General features: G+C 30.4%; 3 protein-coding genes across 5 annotated transcripts; 1 reads left to right on the top strand and 2 right to left on the bottom strand.

The window, feature by feature from the left end:
* Nucleotides 1–69: 69 nt before the first annotated feature.
* LOC123298813 (pentatricopeptide repeat-containing protein 1, mitochondrial) lies at nt 70–4947 on the bottom strand. Its single transcript, XM_044880910.1, has 6 exons — nt 4920–4947; nt 2545–4157; nt 1395–1525; nt 1151–1325; nt 594–825; nt 70–83 (listed from the first exon to the last, which is right to left on the bottom strand). Exons 1-6 carry the CDS (start codon nt 4945–4947, stop codon nt 70–72), a joined length of 2193 nt encoding a protein of 730 aa, XP_044736845.1.
* Nucleotides 4948–5295: 348 nt separating this feature from the next.
* Nucleotides 5296–22425, top strand: LOC123297228 (DNA topoisomerase 2). 3 transcript variants are annotated; one of them, XM_044878809.1, is made up of 18 exons: nt 5296–5431; nt 6348–6579; nt 7659–7891; nt 9542–9832; nt 11089–11220; nt 11682–11852; nt 12343–12874; nt 13742–13984; nt 14940–15474; nt 15535–15885; nt 16949–17251; nt 17934–18143; nt 18221–18357; nt 19145–19407; nt 19499–19522; nt 20217–20378; nt 20738–20924; nt 21377–22425. In XM_044878809.1, exons 1-18 carry the CDS (start codon nt 5327–5329, stop codon nt 21997–21999), a joined length of 4734 nt encoding a protein of 1577 aa, XP_044734744.1. In that variant the 5' UTR covers nt 5296–5326; the 3' UTR covers nt 22000–22425. The 3 variants fall into 3 exon arrangements, with proteins under 3 accessions (XP_044734744.1, XP_044734745.1, XP_044734746.1); XM_044878811.1 differs by lacking the exon at nt 5296–5431 and adding an exon at nt 5834–5952; XM_044878810.1 differs by lacking the exon at nt 19499–19522.
* A 1685-nt stretch (nt 22426–24110) lies between these two features.
* Nucleotides 24111–25135, bottom strand: LOC123298258 (mitochondrial inner membrane protease ATP23 homolog). The gene has a single exon (XM_044880215.1). The coding sequence runs from the start codon at nt 25067–25069 to the stop codon at nt 24284–24286; it is 786 nt and encodes a 261-aa protein (XP_044736150.1). The 5' UTR covers nt 25070–25135; the 3' UTR covers nt 24111–24283.
* Between the last annotated feature and the right edge of the window lie 402 nt (nt 25136–25537).

Raw genomic sequence — 25537 nt, 5'->3', positions numbered from 1 at the left:
TTTTGTATTAGTATTAAAGAAATCTGGAATTTTTGAAATTTTTGTCATTTTTTTTTAACAAATAAAGTTTTAACCAATGACCTCTGAAATTATAACTTAGCCAACTTTTTTTATATTTTTATACCCTGTATATGTGAAATAAATATCAAGGTATACTAATTTTAGTCCCAAGTTTGTAAGGCGTTATTATATCTCAACAATGAAACGGTCAATAAATTTGATTTTTTTTTAACTCAGAGCAAATACAGCAATGTTCAGTTAGTTTTTTGAAAATATTTGACGGTCAGTTTTTTAAACACACTTCTATGCTCTCAATGTTAATTATCCGAAATTTAATTCAGTTTTGTTCGAGCTAGTGACGGTCAATCGATTTCCAATTTTTATGTTAATTTTATTATAACATTCTTTAGTAAGCATAAAAAAAAACTAGAATTTTCTAACACTGCCCAATGCCCATACCGAGACAACAACCTTATACCCGAGCTTTCATTTCGGATTTTATTTAATTGTTGGAAAGAAATTAGGATAGGGAATTAATTAATTAATTAAAAAGGCAATAATAATTTCAATAAGAAAAATTTAATAACGTATTTTTGTTGATGTTTTTACTTTAAATCGTGATAAACGTCTAGGTTTGAAATGTGCATTTGGATCCTTAAAATCTTTACTATTTGTTGTATTTAAAGTTGTACGAAATTGTTCCCATGGATGCGCTTCTTCAACTTCATCAATTTTCACTTGTGTTTTCCATGTTTGATAGCGGGCATTAAAAAGCTTAAAACCACTTTGAAAATAACCTTCTTGAGATAAATCTACGTGATGCGTCTAAAATTATTAAACAACAGGTATTTAATAATCAAAAAATGTAATTGTTTAAATAAACTGGATATACCAAAATTAGCAATTGCCTAAAGTAACATGAGGGGATCTGAATAAAAAGAAGAAGAATCGAGGATCCAAAGATCAGGGCAGAGAATTTGGTAATCAGTTACTGATAGATTTCCCCATAAGATATTATATTTCTAAAGATTTGTTTGGGGATGAGCCTTAACCGAATATCTGCTCGTTTCCTTCTCATGTATAAGAAGGAAACCGTCTGTTATAGTTCCTAAATCATAGCGAAAGAAATATTTTGTTTATAAATACTTACTTTTTCCCTTAACATCTTTAAACATTTCCTTCGAAATTCTAATAAATGTTCCATAAATTTTTTATTTGGTTGAATTTCTTTCTTCAAACATAATTCCATTATATACATCACGTAACCAAAATCGTTTCTATAACATGCTTGTTGTAACATTGCACCAAGAATTTCACTATTTATTCTGAAAACATTTGAATACAAACTATAAATAATTAAAATTGTTTAAAAATGATAAGGAATGATTTAATACCGATATTCTTCGACTTCCATCAGGGATAATAAACGTTTGGCTTCATCACGATTTTTACATCCAATTGCTAAAACTCCATATGTAATTAAATTCGGTCTGTAGCCCGCTTCATCAATCATTTGCAGAACGTCCTAGATATAAATATATATTAATACTTAATCCATCTCATCATCAATTTTATAAAGTCTAGGAATTGTTTTATCAAAGGTGAAATCGAAAATTAATGGTATGTCGGTATGTCTGTTACCAAGCTGGAGCCTTCAATTTTCAACCGATTTTTCTCAAACTCGGTACATAGGTTCAGTTTGGTCATAATTCCAGACGATTTTTTCCCTAGGCCTTTTTTCAAGGGTACTTCGCTCTAGGCCAAAACAGGATTTTTGGGGTTTTCTCAAAAACGGTTCTAACGATTTCGTTTAAACTAAGCACAAGGCTAGACCTTAAGGTATTCCTAGGATTGGTATAAGCCACATATCCGGAAAATTCGAGAAGGCCCACACCCTAGGGAAAACCTTTCCAAATACACGAAAATAGGATTTTCTATGAAGAGGCTGAGGAGACAGCAGTAAAACTTCGTATCAGAGTTTATATCAACAAGGTCCTAGATTTGATATAACTCCCCTCTGGGACCCCTCCCTCCTGTAGCCGTGAAGCAGGAAGGAATGAAATCGTCAAAAGTGGTCAAATCAACCCTACCCAAAATTGATCAAATATTATTTAAAATGTCTTTTTAAGTAACTTTTGTAACTTGGTAATCTTTGCTTAACCTCACCCTTACCAAACTACATCCTTCTAAATATTATATTAAATCCAATAAATACCTAAGCTTGTTCCTCATTACTTGTTTTTAAATAATTCTTACAATTGGCTGCTTTCAATAAAAATATTACAATAATAATCAATTTTACAATATAATAAAATCTTGTCCGATGTTTCGGACTGTTTATTTCATCTCCTTAGGAGTTCAATTTCCATAAATCTGTTCCGAGTGAAAGTCTGCATCGCGAAATGAGTAACTGCTAAATTTCAAGTCAATCGGGTGTATAGTTTTAGAGATACCGAGATGAGTCAGTCAGTCAGTGGTATTTCGCTCCAATATATTTAAAAAATAAAATTTAAATTTTTTATAAAATAAAAAAATTATAATTACCTTTCCTCCTTCATGATCAAATCTCATGCTACGTTTTTTAATTAACATATTATAAAAATCCACATCCGGTTTAATTTTCATTATCTTCATGGTTGCCATTAATTGTTTTTCCGCTGATTTTGTTGGTGGAATACAATTTAATAATTGTGTAAACGTTCTAATATCCGGTTGTATTCCATACGTTTGCATTTCCATAAGAAATCCATTTGCGCCACCCAATAATAGTAAACGATCTTCTGGCTTTTTTACTTCATTTAAAGCGATAATATTTCCTAAACTTGGTTGTTTCGCTAATAAATTCGGTCGATTTTCTTTTATATCTGTTATGCATGTTTGGGAAGATTTATTTGATTCCAAAGATTTATAATTATTATCTATTAGTTGATCCGATTTATCTAAATTTTGATTTTCCAATAAGTTTTCAACAATTTCTTGTTTGTTTAAAATTTTATCCAAAGACCCATCAATTTTTTCATTTTCTGAATTATCTAATAAATCTTGATTAATTTGGGAAGAATTATTTGATTCTAGTAGTTGATCGGACTTATCAAAATTTTGATTTTCCATCAATTCTTCAACAATTACTTGTTTGTCTGACTGAATTCCTGGATTGAAAATTCTCTGTAAAGGTTCATTAATTTTAACGTTTTCTAAATTTGGATCGCTTTGCAACTTTCTATTTGATGAAAGGGTAATACTTTGAGTATCACTTAATAAAAATTTATTCGAATCTTCAAGTTTTATCGTTTCTGAATTTTCAATCATGTTTAATATTATTTTATTCGCTTCATCTTGATTTCCTAGACCACAATCTCGTACCGATCTTAACATTAAATTAAAGCTATAAATATTTGGTTGGATATTTTTCTGTAACATTTTACGCCAAACAACTAATGCATATCGAAATCCATCAGTTTCGCTACTAACGCATGCTTGTAATAAAAAATTCATCGTATCACTTTTGATTTTAAAATTTCTGGTGATCATTTCATCTACAATACTAAAAGCACGCGGTAAGTCACCCAAACGTCCAAATGCCTTAATCATTGCATTGTAATTGGAATCATTTGGGTAATAATTTTGATCGATAATTAATTGTTGAAGTTTTATTGCACGACTTAAACCGTCTTCTTTCCATGGACTATTAGCACATGCATTGAATAACCCTGTATACGCGCCTGGATGTACTTTTAATCCACGTTTTTTCATATTATTAAATAATTCAAAAGCTTTTTTTGTATAGCCAGCTCGACCACAAGCTCCAATTAATAAACTATAAATATAACTTTCTGGTTTAACGCGATCTTCTTTTAACATACGTATTTCTAGGACATTTAAGGCTTCTTTTAGTTGATTTTGTTTTAAAAAGTTTTTTATTATATCTGCATATTGTTTAGTTGTTAATTTTTTATGAAATGGTTTAAATTCTTCTCTATCTTTTTCAATTTGATCACCTTCATCATGATCAAACTTGTCCTCGTTGATAAATATTTTTTTGGATAAAGATCCAAATTTATTAGGATCATTATGAGGATGTGAAATTAAATCTCTTGCAATCAAATTTTCTGTTTTGCTATTTTCTGTACATTTATAATTTGTAGTAAAATAATTTGAACAACATAATATATCATTTTGTAAGTATTTTTTGGGTAAATTGGTGTTTGAGAGTCCTTTAAGACTAAAAAATGTATTTATTAATTTTATTCGATTCATAACTTTTTTTTAAATAAATTCGTATTTTTATCGAGGTTAAAATTAACCTCAAACTATATAGAAACTTAGAGAAAGCAAAATATTGTAAATCTAAAGGTTTTTTTTATTGTTTGCATATACAGTGGAACCTTTTTAAGCCGTTAATTAAGTCGTAATCCTCAGTAAGTCTAAAAAAATGCTGTGTTCTCTTCCGCTGAGCCCCTAAATTCGCAGTATCTCGAATTATTTAGACTTTGTAACTCGAACAAATTCTTATTTCCCTGTGGAATATTGATAGTACATATTTATTCTCTGTAACTCGAATTTCTAGAAGCAGACTCCGTAAGTCTTATAGTTAGGAAAGTATAATGATGTCGTAGATAGTAAAATATAATCGCGTCTTTCTAAGTCAAAATTTTAGCAATTAAATCCTCTGTACCTCGAACTATCCTTGTTAAGTATAATAACGTTATCTTAATTATAAGGAATCAATCTCGCAATTGATTCCTTATTACTCAGCCCAATACAGAGAAAGTTGAGGTTCGCAATTAAATAAAACTTTTAAAATTATACTATGCATTTATGTTACTTTATAATACTAGCTTGGCCCGTGCGGACTTCCGCTCCAATAGTTACCGTATTCCTTTTTTAAAAATATCTGGCAATGCCCTGAATTATACTACAGCTTTTTGAATTTTCTAATAGTAGCATTTCGAAAACGAATTCATTAGGGTTTTATCGACTTTTTCGTCGGCCATTCCTATTTACAATACTATTATTCTAAAACTGATCATACATTATATGAAATTTTATCAGCTTGTGATGTATGTGTTCCGAAAAATCAAAGAAAATTTGCAGATCTACATCAGAGACTATATCAGTAATTTACCGATGTATTCTCTGTCTACATCTTCCCGCGATAATATTTAGAATCTTCTCGAATAGTTTTTAATTATTAAAACAAATTTCAATTATTTATGGACGCCTCAATATTATAAGCTGGCTTATAAATAGTGTGCTCCTTTTTGCCTTGTTCTAATATTTATGGAATTTATTTTTATTTTAGAATATGGATTTTTGAAAGTAAATTATGCGAAAAACGCTTTTAACCACTGGTATCATATCTTATGGTGGTTTGTCACTTTTATACTTGAAGCGAAGCAGATTCATTCGAAATTTGAATTTTACATATTATGTACGTTAAAATTTCTTGATTTATTATTATTCTTATATAAGTATTATCGAAGATAATAAATGAGAACTCTAGGATATTTCGAAATAAATTTCGATTTTTGTCCCAATTTCCTAGATCAGTTTTTTGTATTTTATAAATACGTATTTCGACTACCATGTAGTCATCATCAGTAAGAATTAGCTAATCGTGATTACTCTTATTATGAATGTTAAATAAAAATAAAATACAAAAAACTGATCTAGGGGCAAAAATCGAAATTTATTATTCTTATAGCCTACCGGCTTAACAGCCTTTTGATGATTTGCTACTTAATCAACATGATTTGTAATTTTCCCGTACAAATATTTACACAAGCGCAAATGAAAAAATGCGCGAATAATAACCACTATTCTATATTCATAAGTTTTGAGCTGATGTTTTAGTTCGGTGGATTTTTTTATTCTGTGTATTCCGGTTTTGATGCTGAGTGTGTTGTGAAGAAAGTGTTATTTTAAACATTATTTAATATACAAATTTAGGAAGTAAGGATTAAAGAATCATTTTTTAATTTAAAGAAAAATAATAACATTTATTTTTTTTAACATAATATAAATTTTTTTATTATATTATCATAATTAGACAGTATGAAAACCGTTATTGTTTTGTAAACAAGATACAATATTACCGCCATTTTGAAATAAATGTATAATTGATTATTTTCATAGTTTTTCAAGGTACTAATTATAATTATAATCTGTAGAAAAATATTATAAAAATGGATAATTTCGTAAAAAAATTTATGCCTTTGTAAATTTGAATTGAAATTCGTTAAAAGATAAACTATCAGTCGAATGCGTCAAAAGTTGCGCAGATCCATATTTTTGAAGGTTGAATAATTCTAAAATATTTTGTTGTTGATAAATTTATTTTGGTTTAGAATTCACACCGCAAAATGAGTAACATCGCAAATGGGGGTGGAGATCCAGCTCCACCGAAAAAGGGCGGCGGAGGTTCGATTGAGAAAATGTATCAGAAAAAATCACAATTGGAGCATATTTTATTGAGACCCGATACGTACATTGGTTCTGTTGAGCGAGTTGAAGAACTGCAATGGATTTATGATACCGAACAAGAGAGGATGGTTCAGAAACAAATATCATTTGTACCAGGTAAAGAAAAAGAAAATCAACTGAAATGCTTCAATGTAAGCAGGGCCGGATTAACCTTCAACGGGGCCCTAGGCAACCATCAATTTGGGGGCCCTTTTTTTTCACGTCCGTTCCCTTTTTTTTCGATTAAAAAATACAAACTTATATCTTTCATAAAAATTTTATTGTCACAATGTAATAATATCAATAAAATTACTATCTACATTTTAAACATGTCGTTTTCTACATTTGTTTTCGGCAAATTCATCAATTATTTCATCAATTTCGATTTTGTTCAACAAATCTGACTCAATACAAAGTATACCTAACATCTCGAGTCGCGTTGTAGCTATTTCAGCAGCTTTGATTCTTTTTAATTGAGAGAAGGATCGTTCGGCAGAACAATTTGTGGTCATTAATGTTAAAAAAATCCGAAGAGCTATTTCTGTGTTAGGAAATACATCGGCTAATTGATCTTCCATTAGAATCTTATACAAATGACTATGAGTTTTTCGTGCAACAGTGTATCTGGAGTTCACGTAACTTTGGAATTGTTTCATTTCAATGAAAAATTCTTCCAAATCTCTAGAAAAACGAACTAAGTTATTTATAGCTTCGTGGAGGTCTCCATCACTTAGAGAAAAGTTGATGAGAAATGCAAATCTCTCTGAAACTTCCATATACACTTTCGTACGTCGTTTGATTTCAAAATTAAAAACAACCAGTGTACATTTTGAGATAATTATTTTTTAATATTCAATATACTCTCCTTTCACTTCGATACACTTCTTTGCACGCTCATAGAATTTGTCAAATGAGTCGGAAATGTCCTTCTTAGGAACCTTGTCTAGTTCGTCGGTCGTTGCCTTTTGAATGCGGTCAATTGAGATTTATTTATTTGAGTAAAATTCATTTTCAGTTCTGATTATATTTTTCTTTCACTCTCTAGAATTTTATGTTTGTAAGAAAATTTTAGAAGTCTCAGTCATTTTCCGGGGGCCCCCTATAAACAGGGGCCCTAGGCAACAGCCTATTCTGCCTACTTGTTAATCCGGCCCTGAATATAAGAGTTAATTACTACTTTATAATTTTGTCTTTAGGCTTGTATAAAATTTTTGATGAAATATTGGTAAATGCTGCTGATAATAAACAGCGTGATCCTAAAATGGATATGATTAAAATTGACATAAATCAAGAAGAAAATTTGGTTTCTGTTTGGAATAATGGAAAAGGTATTCCCGTAGTAATGCACAAAGAGGAGAAGATGTATGTTCCAACTATGATTTTTGGACATTTGTTAACTTCTTCAAATTATAATGACGACGAAGATAAAGTAAGAATTGTCTATTTTTTATGCTTACAGTTGATCAATGGTTGTGTATAGTTTAATTTACGCTTTTCCAAAATATTCATCTTTATTTTCTTCACTCAAACTCAAAACGAAGCTTTATAATTAAAAACCTAAAAAAAAATGCAAGGAAGTTTGTGGGACAAATTCCCAGGAAAATAATTCATATCAAATTTTGCTCGGTCATGATTTCGTTTTTTATTTAATTTTTGTTTTATGTTGATTTTACCATTTTAAAGTTCTTATTGCAAAATTTAAAAATAGTACTCAACATTTTTTCCAAAGTTTGTTACTTTGTCAGCTCAAAAGTCTGAAAGTATAGAAATGGATATTAAGGATCGCGCAAAATGATACTTTTGATACTTAATTTTTGGGTATATTCATGTAAATTTTAAATATGAATTTTTATAACTTGAGCGCGTATATGTTTGACCATCAGTTTGTCTATTGCTTTTAGGCTAGAAAAAAAGCTTCTGAAAGGAGACTTTTTGATTTAACTATCTTCATATGCTAACATATTCGAAACTAGGAATTTAAAGGAAAGCATTTTTAGGATATTTTTTGCTTAAAATGAGTTATACTGTTAGTATCGGGAGTTAAAAAATCAAAACTTTTTAACTGTGCAAAGAGCTGATATTCTCATCTTCAGGGTCCAAAATCTTAAGCTTTTATAATTTAACAGTGTGTTTTTTTACCAAGAACGTTTTGCGAAATTTTCTTACCAAGTTTTAATTTTGATGTAGCCCGGGAATACATACTTGAAACTTCGTGAGTGGCTTCCTTTTATCATGCAGAATTTTCAAATGAGCATGATAACGTCATATTTAAGATATCGGCCTGAAAAAACACAGCAAAGAATTTGTCGGACACTATAATCACTTGATAATAGGAATAATGGAACAACGTCAAGTCGAGCTCGATGGATAAAGCGGTTTTCGTAGAATCAAGCGTACCTTCCATTCAGCAGGAGGTGGCTCGCTTCTTGTAAGGTTTAAACAGGAGAACGAATTTTTCCGAAGTATATCCGAAGCGTTGAGCGTAACATACGTACTACCATGGATCGTACCGTATCTGGGATTATGATAAGCTCAGGTGTTTACCCACGTCGCTTGATGGTGAAAGACAGATAACGCTTCTTCGATACACTAATGGAAACCACTCCAATTTTGCTGTTAAGACGATGACACAATATTCTAGCATGTGTCCACAGAATATAGACGGGAGATATTCGACTATAATATCCTTAGTTAGATCACCACGGATATGTTGCCCCGCGACGAGCATCAAACACGTATCGCCGTTTTACGCCAGCGGAATCTGTCAATGGTAAAAAGATTTGTGCCACCACTTCCTCCTCACAGTATAAAGTCTAACCGATGAACATATTAATGGCTTCCAGTTTTTGCACAGGGGGCGAGAAGAGATTTGCATACGTTTTGATTGCCCTCCTTAATATCATTAATACATTTGCTTCGTGGCTGAATTTACCCCCATTTAACCCAATTGTCTCAAAAAGAAGAAACATTGGTGTACTACCATTTGTTGAAGTTAGTTACTTGATAGTGTAAAAATCGTTAACTTCATGAACCAAAATTTAATATTATTAATTTTTATTAATACTTTTTGTTTGTTAAGGTAACTGGTGGTCGTAATGGTTACGGTGCAAAATTATGTAACATATTCAGTAATAAATTTGTGGTGGAAACATCAAGTGAAGAATTTGGTTATTGTTTTAAACAAACGTGGACAAATAATATGACGAAGACTACCGAACCGAAAATAAAGGCTTGTGTAGGAAACGATTATACAAAAATAACATTTTCACCAGATTTAACAAAATTCAAGATGGAAAAATTGGAGGATGATATTGTTTTACTTATGTCTAGGCGTGCATATGATGTTGCTGCATCAACTAGAGGTGTTAAGGTATGATTATTTTTATTAATTATAATTTTTAATATTGGTAATTTAATTTATAATCGTGCAAACAGTTAAATCAAGGTACAAATAATATTGAATATTCATGTATTTTTTTAATATTTTTAATTCATTGTTTACCGTTATAACAAAGTAAAAAATATAAATACTGCTTAAAAATACTGTATTTAAGTGTAAGCAAATATTTAAAATACATTATAATTTTGAGATATTTAAACGCAGTTTTTTGGCGCTCTCTGTTGATGATGTGTAAGTACGTGATCTGTCAATTTTTGATAGTTCGATGTATAATTTACACTAAAAAAATGTATTTACAACACAGAATTTACACTCGTTATTATTAAGTTTTCTAATAAAAAGCCGTAGAATAGTATAATTTAATGAAATACCATATAAAATGTAAGTAATTAATATCATACAGTATGCCAACAAATTTGACAAGCCCGTACTTTGATGTCACGTCCGTATAAAAATTTTAATTTCCGTTTCAGAAATTTTTAAATGCCCTCTCTGAATTTATACTTTTATTAATTAATTATAAGTGATTAGAAAAATATTAATTACTAAAATAATGGTTTAGTTGAAATGTCCAGTTGAACTTCCAAATTACAGTTACGGAAGAAAAATATTTGAACCAAATTTAAATTTCATGAATATTCCCTATTGTAGCTGTCGAATCAATATTCGGAATCAAAGGTTTAAAAAAAATTTCATTCGAAGATTGCTTATGAATTTTGAAAAAACTAATGTCGAAACTTCTTCATCTGAAGTGATAAAAAAAAATTTTGTTCGATCTCCTATTGGTTGACAAATGTCAAACTTATTCAATGTTTACCTACCGGAATAAACGATGGCGCTATAGTAGCTCTTTTGATGAGATATTTCTGATTGAACAACGGCTGCTTCGGAATTTAAGATCATCAATCATTTGAGTGTGCCATGGGGGACGAATGAAACACCCCCCCCCCTCCAGAGACGACCAGTACTTAAGAAGACCGTATGATTCCAGCTCGTCAAAATTTACTTCTTGTCAATTATAATATCAGATAACAATAACTAGAAAGTCAGTATACCCATATACAAAAGCTCGAATGAGCAAAATCGACCTTTTGGAATAAACGTTAAAATACAAAAATGTTTTTTACTAAGAATGCAAAAACATTTTGTCAAGCATACATTTTTAGAGCTACTTTTAATATTTTAGACCATCAACAAAAATATTTAATTGTAACAATGGTTTCTAGGTGTATTTAAACGGAAAAAAATTACCAATCAACAACTTTAAAGCTTATATTGATCTTTACTTAAAAGGTAAAGAAGATGACACAAGCCAACCATTAAAAGTAATTTATGAAACTGTGAACGAGCGTTGGGAGGTAAGAACAATATTTTACTAATAATTTTAAAAAATCGATTCCTTTCGGTCAGTATATTGCATTAGAAATAAATTTTATCATATTTTCACCATATTTAAAAAATGAAGTAGATTTTTATTTAAAAATCGGAGGAAAAGTTGCTATGGGACATCGTGATTGCTTGGTCCACTCTACTTCCTAGATCATAAATCAGAATAACACATAGGCTATAATTTATAAATAAAGTAAAATAATTTGGTTTCATAATAAAAAGCAACATATTTCGAGTGTTCTGCATGAGGGGGGGGAGTTGAAATCATCCTTCGTAGTATACGGGTTATTCCTTATAACACGCCTACTTCTAACCTGCAATTTTCTTTGCTGAAAACCCATTATAAAATTTTCTGTGGGAAAATATTTTCTATCCGAAAATTTCATTAATAATAATCATAGTTTTACTTTTCTTTAATATTCTTCAATAGGTGGCTGTAACAATATCTGACAAAGGTTTCCAACAAGTATCGTTTGTAAACAGTATTGCAACCACAAAAGGTGGCCGACATGTGGATAATGTCACCGATGGTATCGTAAAACAGTTAATTGAAGTTTTGAAGAAGAAAAATAAAGGTGGTGTACAAATCAAACCTTTCCAGGTTAGTTTCGAAATCAAAATTTCGTACTTTTGAAAAAAATTATGTTATTGTTATAATTTAAATTGGAAACTAATAAATATCACGAATTGAGACAATTTAAATATTTTCTCGGATTTTAGGCCATATTTTTTAATATTCGAACCAAAAAGAGGAGGAGAGAAGTTTCATCGCTGTGTGTGTGTATGTGTCTGTCTGTCTTTCTGTGGCATCGTAGCTCCTGAACTAATGAATCGATTTTGATTTGTTTGTTTGTGTGAAAGGTAATTTAAAAGAGAGTGTTCGTAGCTGTGTTTCAAGTGCGAATTTAGTGTTCCGTACCCGAAACAACTAAAAAAGAGGCAATAATCTTCAAAATCGATTCAGTTTGGTGAAGATAACTATCTATAATTTGCAAAATAATAGCGAAATTAAAAAAATTTTTGCAAATATAAATTAATCCGAAACAGTAAAATAATTTCATTTATTTAGAGATTTGTAATTACTTCTTTAGGTAAAAAATCACATGTGGGTGTTTATAAATTGTTTAATCGTAAATCCAACATTCGATTCTCAAACAAAAGAAAACATGACCTTACAAGCGAAAAGCTTTGGTTCAAAATGTACCTTATCTGAAAAATTTATCGCAGCTGTAGCAAAAAGTGGTATTGTAGAATCAGTATTATCATGGGCTAAATTTAAAGCACAAAATGAATTAGCCAAAACCAGTGGTAAGAAGAATGTCAAACTAAAGGGTATTCCAAAATTAGAGGATGCAAACGAAGCTGGTACTAAGAACGCATACAAATGTACATTAATATTAACGGAAGGAGATTCAGCCAAATCATTGGTTGTATCTGGTTTTGCTGTTATTGGACGTGATTATTATGGTGTATTTCCGTTACGTGGTAAGCTGTTAAATGTACGCGAAGCAACGCATAAACAAATTTTAGAGAATGCTGAAATTAATAATATTATTAAAATATTGGGTTTACAATATAAAAAAAAATATAATTCACCAGAAGATTTGAAAACTTTACGTTATGGTAAATAATATTTTTATTTTTGCATATACAGCGATCCATTAAAATTGAATACAAAACGAGAATTTTAAAATGAGCTTTTTTTAATAGATCTTTTTCATTAAAAACAGAAATGCTTTTTGATAATTTTTTATGAAAATATAGGTCGAGTAGAGCCTGTAACTCAAAAATTACAATATTTGATTTTAAAACGATTTTTTTTGGCTCCACCGCACACGTGATCTGTGATGCCAATCCGACAAGCAATGATAATAAAACAGTGTCTACAGTTGTATTAATATATCACTATTATCAACTTTAAATGACGTCAAACCAACTTTCGTGTAACATCGTTTGTTTCCGGATTGTTTTCGTTAATTTGAATTTTAATGATTTTCATTGCCTGTTTTCCCGGTCATATGGCTTCAAAAAAATCGGGGAAAAAATTAGCCCATTTATCAAGACTTATTTTCATTTAAAAAAAAGAAAAATAAAATATGAAAAAGGTCTATTGTATCCTATGAGCATTCGCACAGATATATACACTATTACAACGCGATGAAAATGTTGCGTCGAAAATTTGTAAAATTCTTACTAGTTTATATCGAGATGTAGCGAATTCTACTTTTTTTTAAATAAGCCTTTTCCCCTTTAACGCCTCTCAATTTATTTAATCCCTGAACTATTTCCGGTTCATTTCCTCTACCCCTCTGGTCATTGTCTAAAACTTTGAGAAAGTTTCGAATATAAAAAATATAGATTCTATCTTCATTCCTTTCGACATCTCGACAGTAATAGCAATTAACAATATTTCCGTGGATCAATTTGTTTAAGGTTTATAACATTTAACAATTCTCAACAAATTTTTATAAATTGCATTTTCTTTTCAAGGTAAACTCATGATAATGACAGATCAGGATCAGGATGGATCACATATTAAAGGATTATTAATTAATTTTATTCATCATAATTGGCCAGAATTATTGCAGCAAGAATTTTTAGAAGAATTTATTACACCAATTGTAAAAGTAACTAAAAGTAATCGAGAATTATCATTTTATTCGTTACCAGAATTTGAGGAATGGCAACGCGATACACCAAACTCCAAATCTTGGAAAGTAAAGTACTACAAAGGTGTGGAATTTAAAAATTTTTATGACTTATTATTTTTACTTTATTATATTATAAATATAATAAAGTATTGTGATCGAAAAAAAAAATCGATATCGGAGTTTCAACGGAAATACACGTTTTGCGGGTCTCTGATCCCAAAAAAGTGGTTTTTAAAAAATGTTGCGCCCGTCGGTATGTCGGTATGTCTGTTACCAAGCTGGAGCCTTCAATTTTCAACCGATTTTTCTCAAACTCGGTACATAGGTTCAGTTTGGTCATAATTCCAGACGATTTTTTCATTTTTTCCCTACGCCTTTTTTTAAGGGTACTTCTCTCCCGGGCAAAACAGAATTTTTGGGGTTTTCTCAAAAACGGCTCTAACGATTTCGATTAAACTGGGCACAAGGTTAGATCTTAAGGTGTTCCTAGGATTGCTATAAGCCACATATCCGGGAAAATTCGAGAAGGCCCACATCTTTGGGAAAAATTTTTTTTTGGGGTTTTCTCAAAAACGGCTCAAACGATTTTGATTAAACTAGGCACAAGGCTAGAACTTAAGGTGTTCCTAGGATTGGTATAAGCCACATATCCGGGAAAATTCGAGAAGGCCCACACTCTTGGGAAAAACTTTTTTTTGGGGCAGGGTTTACCCGCGTTTTAGGTCACGTGATTTACAGTTTATAAATTACGATTTTAAATTTTAATATTTTAAAAGAAAAATGTGCTTTTATGACTCGAAATCAGAATATTTAAGTATATTTTAACTTTTTTCAAATTTCATGATTTATTTTTGACCAACGATAATACCCTATTGATGCAACATCCACTCTTGGAGAATCTACATTTTGCGGTGATTTTTATAGAAATTAAACACCAAGAAATTTTTTCCAATCTTCTTTGTTTTTCAATCTATTTACAACTATCTTAAAGACAATAGACAGCAAATATCTTAACAACTGTTAATTACTATTTAAAGGTTTGGGTACTTCCACATCAAAGGAAGCAAAAGAATATTTCACAAACATGTTAAGACATCGTATTAAATTCAAATATGAAGGTCCAAATGATGATTTCGCTATAACACTTGCATTCAGTAAAAAATGTATTGAAAATCGTAAAGAATGGTTAACTGATCATATGGTCGAAAGTCGTCGACGTAAAGAAATGGGTCTTACTGAAAGATATTTATACAACAAGGATACAAAAGAAATAACATATGCACAATTTATTAACATGGAATTGATTTTGTTCTCGAATGCGGATAATGTACGTTCAATTCCATCATTAGTGGATGGTTTGAAACCAGGACAACGTAAAGTATTATTTACATGTATTAAACGTAACGATAAACGTGAAGTAAAAGTTGCACAATTGGCTGGTAGTGTTGCCGAATTAAGTGCATACCATCATGGTGAAGTCAGTTTATGTATGACAATTGTTAATTTAGCACAAAATTTCGTTGGATCTAACAATATTAATTTACTTATGCCCAATGGTCAATTTGGTACAAGGTAAGTTTTGTTATTTTATATTAACCAAAGGAAGCAAAATTTAATTTTTAATTTTTTTAGATTAAACGGTGGTAAGGATGCGGCAAGTCCCCGTTATATTTTCACAAAGATGAGTGATTTAACACGTTTAATATTTAATCCACATGACGATCCACTATTACAACATGAATATGATGATAATCAAAAAATCGAACCTGTCTGGTATATACCAATACTACCAATGGTCTTGGTAAATGGTGCTGATGGTATTGGTACTGGATGGATGACCAAAATACCAAATTATAACCCACGTGATATTGTTAAGAATTTACGTTTAATGTTAGATGGTGAAGAACCAAAAAATATGACACCATGGTATAAAAATTTTACTGGTACTATTGATGATTGTGGTGATCAACGATATGTTGTTAGGTAAGTAACCATGCCCATAATGAAAATATTAACCTGACAAAATTTGGCTACCAAGTCTCAGCCAGTCTTAATTTAACATTGTTTTAAGCTTAGATTTCAGTTATTGGTCCAAGCTTGGATATCTTCGTCCAAGCTTGGGTGCAAGAGAAAATAAAATTTTTAATTTCAATCGCTTGCCTCGATTTTTACGATATCATGTTTAGTTTTTACTCTGATAGACTCCTATGATAATTTGACGATTTTTATGTATAGTATGACGTAATGTCATAAGGCGAAATTCCACTGACGCTATACTGAACGACATGTGACTTGATATTTGTTGCCAAGTGTTGTTCATTACAAGCGTGCGAAAATAGTTTACACCGTTATAACAAAGTAAAAAATATAAATACTGCTTAAAAATGCTGTATTTAAGTGTAAAAAATCTCTTTTTAGATTTGTACAAAATAGTTTGTCACGAGTGAGGTTTGAATCAGTATATGTGTTTGCTGTGAATAGGGCGCTTTTACTCTCACAGCCGCATTTACTATTACTGTAAAATAAAAAAACATAAATATAAATGAACAACAAACTTGGTTCATTAGCCGTAACTAAGGCTTATTCAAAGTCTGGCAAATCAAGATTTTATTTATTAGTCTTTAATGGTTCATTAAAGTTTGGTGGAGGCTTAGGCAATGATTGGAACAAGTCTGAATTGTCCACGGCTAGCCCAATTATAAAACGGTTTATACATTTCCAGTTTTACTGTAGCAGACAAGCAGACAATTACGCAATAAGATGAGATAGTTAAATTAAATAATAACTCTTGATTTGATTCAATAGGGCAGCTTATATTTAGTTTATATTTTTACTAAAGCTAATATTTATATATTTATATATATTTGTTTGCAAAAATCTGGCAGCGATTAAGTGGATACTTGACCACTACTAGCGCCCAATGAGTGTGACTTCTTTGATTCAGCGGATTCGTTCACTTGTGTATAACAGCCTGAAATATTTTAATTTAATCATAAATTAAGACTTTGGATTAATACTATTTTTGTTTTCTGAATTTGATTTTCAGTGGTGAAATAAGTATATTGGACGATGATAAAATTGAAATAACAGAGTTGCCAGTTGGGACATGGACACAAAATTACAAAGAAAATGTTTTAGAACCAATGTTACACGGCAGTGAAAAACAAAAGGCTGTACTAGCTGATTACAAAGAATATAACACAGACACAACTGTACGTATTGTTGTGAAAACATTACCAGGTCAATTAAGAAATTTACAAAGTGAAGGTTTACATAAAGTATTTAAATTGCAATCGTCAATGACTACATCCAGTATGGTTTGTTTTGATGAAATGGGAGTATTACGAAAGTAAGTGATTTTTATTATCTTTGCATAAAATTTTTATACCCAGTATATAGTGTGTCCCCGGATAGAGGTAACTATACTTGTAAATTTTCTTATTTTGCATTTTAAGAAAAAAAGTCATTCTTTATAAGAAGTTTTGCTTATTCTGAAAAGTATATAGGCATATTTAAAACTTCTAAATTATGTACAAGGTAGTCAAAAATTTGAAATCACTATTTTTATTTTTGGTAAAAACAAAATCATCGATACATTTGCTGTTGAAAACGTCCGGCGTAAAAATGTACATTGAAATAATTGAAAAATGAATTTTTATTTTGTTTTGAAAACCTTACTTATGATTAAAAAGTTATTTCATTTATTATATTAAATATTTTTCAATTTCCAAATAAATAAAACAGATTTTTGTTTATAAAAAAAGGCGGCACTTCGATGCCTGCCTATGGGCGGCAAATTCGTAAATCCACCCCTGGCTGTAGTGTAAACAGAATGATTGACAGGTTGTAATTGTTTTGGGTATAGGAATGAAGAACAGATATGCTAACTTAATAATTTTTAACATTATTACCACGGGATTTTTAAAATAGAAATTCTCATCAAAATGTATTTACTCTTTTTATTATTTTCTTGCAAATTCAAATTTAATATTGATTTATAAGAAATTACATTAAATTTTTTTTAATGATAGATTCAACAGCGTAATGGAAATTCTGAAAGAATTTTATACACTACGTTTAAAAATGTACGCAAAACGTAAAGATTATATGGAGGGATGTTTGGAAGCAGAGGCAAAAAGATTGTCTAATCGAGCTCGCTTCATATTAGAAAAATGTGATAGAAAATTAATTGTTGAAAATAAACGGCGGAAAGATATGATTGAAGAACTTGTTAAAGCTGGGTATGTATAATCCTTTGAGTATTTAGCAAACTTGAGATATTTTTTAAGGAATGTACTTATACGCTTTTAAATAACAGCTACGATCCAGATCCAGTTAGAGTGTGGAAGAAAAAACAAGTTAATAATGATGAAGAGGGAGATGATGCTAATGCATCACAAGAGTCACAAGATGAAGATGAGGGAGACGATGAAGAAAAGACTGATGAACAACTTGGTTAGTAAATTAATCTTATATATAACTCTAGCAAGTTCTTTTCTGTCCTACCCTTATCTCCCTTACTCCTTTATTAAATTCCATGATTCATCCTTCATTTTCAGGGTAACCACGGGTTACGGTAATTACGGGAGCTGAGCAAGTGTGCTCTTGGTGACCCTCACGGGTCGACCTAGTAAGAAATAATGACGCAAAAAATTAATTTTATTATGTATTGTCGTGCTTTTAAGAATAATAGAAGCGTGTAAAAATTATATGTATGTATTATATTATAGAATATTGACAATTTAATGAACTCTTATGAAATCTTGAACCAATGAACTCTAATCGCGTGTGCTCTTGGTGTGAAGTTAGCAACACTATTTGTTCGCAGAGACTTAAAATATGATTTCTTACATTCCTTGTTCTCTTTAGCACAAAAACCGAGGTCCTCTTTGTCTTCTTTGTTCCTTTCTTCGTCTAGAGGTTATTGATAACGTTTTTCTATTTCTGGAGATTTACCGATTCTTGAAAATGGAAAGATAATCGCCCCCGCGTTGTTGTGTGATTTTGATCACGAGTTTCTCTACAAGATTATCATCACTACAGTTATTTCGTAAATTTGAACATTGTGGTTTCAAGTGCCTAGATGTATTTATTGTGATTTTTATGCTGAATTCATCTTTTGTGTATTACTAGAGTTACCTTTTTTATCAAGCTTACGCCCTGTAAAGTACCGCATTATGTAAACGCTTGTACTGATTGTTTATAAAAATTTTTAAATATAAAATTTTGTTGATATTTTCAGAAAAAGAATTTCAAGGATCCGAAGGTGTTAAAAATTTCGATTATTTGTTGGGAATGGCAATGTGGATGTTAACTAAAGAAAAGAAGGATCAATTATTAAGAGAACGTGATAATAAATTACATGAATTAAATGTATTAAAAGCAAAAACACCGTCAGATTTATGGCGTGCTGATTTAGATAAATTTTCAGAAGAATTAAATAAAGTTGAAGCAAAAGAACGTAAAGATGAAGAGGGTGAAATTAAAAAACTTAAGGGTGCTAAGGTAATATAAATTATATAATTCTTATATTTATTTTTTTAATATTAAACGAAATAATTTTTTTATTCATAAATTCTATGATTTTATCGGATAGTTAGCCGCAGGAAGTAGTGGAAGGGTTAGTACATTATTTTGAATTATCGATGCGTGTGAATTGTGTTATTTAGATTTTAAAAACATGCAAGTCATTTTCGTTTAATTTTTTTTTTGTTTTCTTCTAAACATCCAAATAATTTTTGTTTTGAGTGCATGGAATGAATATTGCATATCCGAATTGTCCACCTCTCTGAATAGCTTAACCATTCCAAAGGGTGAAGTGTGATAACATTGTTTCACCGCTTTGTTTTCACATTGCTTTTGGTTTTAAGGGTTTCGTTACTATATCATAAAAAAACAAAAACCTTAAATCCGTTCATTTTTAATGAAATCCTTGAATGTATTAAAAAATACATCCTTCTCAGCTGCGAAATTGTGTTTTTTCCACACACACGCTCATAAAAATCAAGATAAAGAAAACATCTGAAATAGTTTTAACGGGAATTATTTCGAACATGATTCGTCAACTAAAGTGGAGACGAGAAGCATTATTATAGATTTATGGAGTATACAGTTGGTGAAATATTTACCCAAAGAAAAATAATGGAATATTCTTACAAATTAAACATTCGACTTTTATTAATTTATTGTTATTGCTCTTTTAAAAATAGCACATATTTTTTTTTAATTAGAAAAATTTTTTGTTTGTTAAATTGTATTTTTCCATAAAGTAACGAAAATTAAATATTAATAAATACATTTGTTATCATTATTAGGGTAAAGGATCGAAAAAAATTAATTTGGATGATACTTTACCAAGTGCAATTGGTGAACGTGTTAAACCTGTAATTTCTGAAGAAATGTTAAAGAAATTTGCCGCGGCGACGAAAGGAAAGGAAAATAAAGCGAAAAAACAAATGAATATTTCCGGATCAGATGTAAGTATTTTTTATTTGCAGTTTTTATGAGGAAAGTCTTTTTTATGTAACTATTATTCAACTTTTTATATACTCAGATCTATTGAGTTTACACGTGTGGGGATGTAAGTATATCAGTAGGAAACAGAGAAGTGCCGAATGATACGACTTCTCTCATGAAGTAAATCTTTTCATGAATTAGTGGAGTAAATTCTTATAATTAATTTAAGATTGATGGTAAATGGAATCAAAAATTTTCAACACCAATTTTGTTTAGGATTTTATTTATTTGGAGGATTCTCAATATGTTCATTAATAATCTAATATGTGAGAGTTAGAATTAATTATTAATTAATGTAAATTATGTTTCGTTTTTTCAGCCTGATAATGTTGATGAGTTGGATAAATTAGTGGAGAAAAATTCTAAAAAAACATTAGCCTCAAAACTAGCCAAGGGAGCAAGTACTGAAATTACGGATATTGGAGAGAAACCTAAGAAGGGTCGAACTGCTAAACCTAAAGATGGTTTAAAACAAACAACTCTTACCTTTAAGAAAAAAGATGATGGTACGTTCTTTATTAAATTAATAATTTTGCATTTTTTTACTATCATAAATATTATAGATGAAGAAACGAAGGAATAAAGTTCGGGAAATTTGAGCAGTAAGTCGGATTTGAATGCGGTTTTCGGTATTCGATCCGTTAGAGCGTCAGGAAATTTTGTGACCTAGTTTGGTTTGATTTAATTTAAATTTTTTAAATTCCATCCATAAATAACGTCACACCAATTTTACGACTTTTAAAAATTTATTTGATCACGTAGAAGCCATCTATCGACTAATATAATAGATGGATTTAATCATTTTGTACCACTTTCCCCTAATTTGTAAATTAGTAAAGTTTTTTTTTAAAGTAGTTATGTTGTTTCCGTGAATATTGAATTTTGGAAATCTACCATAAAGTCACAATTATACTCACGTGGATATCACTTTAATTAAAAAAGAAAAAAATTGTTATAGATGATGATCCGCCTCCGCCCCCACGTCCTGCAACAGCACGACGAGCGGCAACGAAAGTGAAAAATTATAATTTTGATGAAGATAATTATGATAAGTTCTCTGATGATTCTGGAAATGAAATGTTAGTTGATAATCATGGTATATCAAGTGAACATCAAGTACAAACAGTAACAGCAGATTCTGATAGCGGTAGCGAAACCCCTCCTAAGAATAACGAATCAGCTGAATCATTATTTGATTCATTGGTTGGTAGTAATGCAAATTCGAAAGACAAGAGTTCTGAAGAGAAAAAAGCAGAAAAACGTAAACGTGCTCCTAAAAAGAAAATTGATTCAGATTCAGATGCTTCAATTCAATCAATTGATGACGATTCAAATGATGAAGCTCCGAAAAAACCTGCGCCTAAGAAAAAGAAAAAATTATTTACAGCAGAAAAAGATACAGCACCACCTAAAGAAAAGAAAAAAGCTGCCCCACGTCCCCGGAAACCAAAAAAGAAAGACAGTAGTGATGATGAGTTTGATGTAGATATAATAGAAGCATCACCAGTAATAAATCGACCTGGTCGTGCACGAAAAACAGTAGCTAAATATGCATTAGATTCTGATTCCAATTCAGATTGAAAATAAGTATTAAAAAATATTGATAAGTACAATATGAAATCAAAGTGGACGTAAATTTGTTGAACTTCATGTTTTGAAGTTTTTAATAAAAATGACCACACACTGTGCGAAATCGAATCCAAAAATTTTTTATGAATCAGTTTATTATTATCCAAGGAAATGGTCAAATCACCGAATTTTTATTGTTGCTAGAGTTATATTGAACAGTTTTTCTATAATAATAATTTTAAGCCCTTTCAAATAAAGAAACCAGTGATTATTTATTTTAAAAGTGTTTTACGTCCCAGAATCTCATATCATCATCACATTCGTGTACAAAACGCCCTTATGATGCGCAATGAACTTACTTTTAGTATATTTTATTTAAAATTTTAAATATAAAATAATTTTATGAATTCCCCACGACTTATTGTATAATATCTAAATTTTTTGGCAATTTTAGTTTAGTAGTAGATAAATTTTTTAATTGTGAAATGGAATTATTCTCTGTTCCAAAATAAAATATTTATAAAGGACATAAAAGTTAAGAATTAATTTTTATAATCAATAAAAATAAAACATTCTTTTAATTTTCATATTTGTTGTTTTTATTTGTTTTGCCACTTTCCAACATGAGAAATTCTGTAAATGATTCCACAAGAGCAGCTTTCTCATTTAGCGTTTTTTATCCTGTTGACATATATACCTCATATGAATTATAATCAAGTAAGACACTATTCGAAGTCAATCTTCTATGGAAAATACAATTTTTTCCTCAAATTTGAATATGATCGGGGTTGGGATTGGTGTAAAATTAGGATCAATAGAGAAGTTGCATGTTTTTTTAATTTATTTTTTTTTCTTTTAACTATAAATTCAAACCACAGTGACGTCAATACTTCGCTTTCGTATCGCCATCGCACGATAAATGATAAAAAAACATGAATAATGATAAATGGTTTATCTCTCATTTGGCTTTCACTATATTAAAACGCAAATTTCCATAGAAACATTGGCTCAACGGAGATTAATACGTCTCTACCGTTTTATTAATTCAAAAATATAACTATTTTTTATTAATAATTGATACAAAAATTTAATTATTAATTTTGAAAAAAATTACTTAAATATACTGTAGATGAATTATTCTTTCATTTATATATATATATATGAATTTGTGGTTAAAAAAAATTAACGAAACTTCTCTATTGAACAACTATTCGAAGTCACCTTGAGCTTTTGAAAAATGAACATTTAATTAAGAGACCTTTTGAAATAAATGTGTTGATCAGACCGCGGTCATTACAATTTCTGTTCCTCTCGTAAACATGTTCAAAATTAATTTACTATAGAAAGTATTTTTCAATGTAATTTATGCGTGGATCTTTACCATAAAAAAAGTTATCTTATTTTTCCCAAAAACTGTTTTCGAAATAATTAAATCGAGAGTTACGATTATAATTTTGAAATAAAATCACCTGTTGTTTTGTTTTCTAGATATTAATTTTGACGAATCAAAAAATTGGGAACTTAGGCATAATTATCTCGTGTTTTAAACGGTGAAAATTTCTGAAACTTTGGTATTTAATAGTAAGCCCTATTAAATTCTGTCGAAAAAAATGTTGCCATAGTTTTAGAATAGGAACTGCAAATACTATACTGGCAATATCTTAAGGCAGGCATGGGCGAGTTATTTTAAGCCAAAGTCACCATTGTTATAACTTTATTGGGTGCCATAAACTTAATTGTATGTCCCTTTACTCAAGACCGCATTGCTCATAGAGGAGGAAGCGAGACGGGTATACGAATCTTCTACCTATCTCAGTTTCTCTAATTATAATGAGATAGGTAGAAAAAAAATGTTGTGTCTCTGTCTTACTTGTATTTTTGGTTGTCAGTGTCTTACTCGTATTTTAAATACAGAAGTATGAGTGTCTTCCCTAAGCCACGTTTGCCCATGCATGCCTTAAGGCGCACTAAATCGAATGTTGAGCGAATCGATAATTTCACCGGTCAAAAAAATAAAAGAAAAACATATTTTATTTTTTTATGTATTATTAAAAAGAAATATTTACAATAATTAAACAACAATAAATTACAATTTTCTATACAATTCAATTAACAAAGGATGACCATTTTTTGAACGGCTCAATCTAGGTCTGAACTAAGATGCTTAAAAAAATATCACCAGAGTGGGCTATCCAATTTCAATTGTTTATTCAAAATTTATTTTACCGTTATTTACTTTTACGAGACAAAGTAATGAAGTATCATATTCTAGGAATTATCATTTTTGTTACAAGTACTAAAGATCATAGCCATATAAATATCCTTCTAAGTATGCTTTATGCATATCTAATGATCCTCTACGTATTCGTCGTCCAACAGGTTCTAGATCTGCATAACATTTAGGAAACACTCGTTCAACAGCTGCAATCGCTTCATCTTTCGTCACTTTTCTTACAGCTAATACACTGGCTAATGCTTTCGTTTTTACACAATTTTGATGTTGTGCTCTAATATTTATTAATGATGCATCACCTTGCATCCAAGCACTCATAAAACTACAATGTGCTAAATTCGCTGCACGGATTTCTGTACAAGCTAAATGATCAATATTTGTAAAGTCTACTTTATTGTTACAATAATCAAACATATGAATCATTTCGTGCATTAAGACACCTTGAGTCATTCCTTCACTTTTTGCAACATTTTGGCAAACAACAATTTGATTCATGAGAGGATCGTATCCACCAGTTACAGATATATCGCATACTTCACATGATATATGCCGTCGAATATCAATGGGACAGCCAGAATTCTTTAAGGCTCCCATCATTAATTTGATTATTGGACTATTTTTCACACATGAATATACGTTTCGTTCACATTTTACACGGTCTATGTGTTCATGTCCACCGGCACCAGTTAAAATTTCACCCCAACTTGCTTTATATTTGTTACCACGACGTTCGGGATAGAGATCATAGCCCCATTGTTTCGCTGTTTCATCTGTTAATACATGATCTACATCCACAGGTGTATTTGAGTTATGTGATGGTTCTTCTTTTTCTTTATTCATTTTATTCATTCATTTATATATTGGATAAAATAAATAAAAGGTTATATAAAAAAAATTTAGATTTTGAGGTTCAAACCTTTTTTACCGATAAATTCCTTAAAGATATCGCCATCTGTGGTTTTATTATAATCACTGCATGTACCACTGATAAAAGCGATAACTGTAATATATTTAAAAAAAATTTTATTATGTGCAATTCTCACACGTCCTCCATATACACTTAATATTAAAGATAGTATATTTTCTTCCCTCCGGGCGGAAAAGCATTCACCCCACTATGCTAAACGTAGTTGTAGCTTTTCGCCTCCATCGAGCAGAAAAATAGGATACGCACCACTGGATCAAGTACAGAAAGTTTTTGTTATCATGTTTGTGTAACAATGCACATATGAGATCTAAGACATTCTTTACTTTTGCTCCTTAGATGTGTAATATACAAATTTCTCCCCTCCTGGCGAAAAGCGGCACTTTCCGCCT

The sequence above is a fragment of the Chrysoperla carnea genome, chromosome 4 (assembly GCF_905475395.1).
Source record: "Chrysoperla carnea chromosome 4, inChrCarn1.1, whole genome shotgun sequence".
Taxonomy (NCBI): Eukaryota; Metazoa; Arthropoda; class Insecta; order Neuroptera; family Chrysopidae; genus Chrysoperla; species Chrysoperla carnea.
Note: the sequence above shows the minus strand (reverse complement) of the source record. Positions and strands in the feature narration are given on the sequence as shown.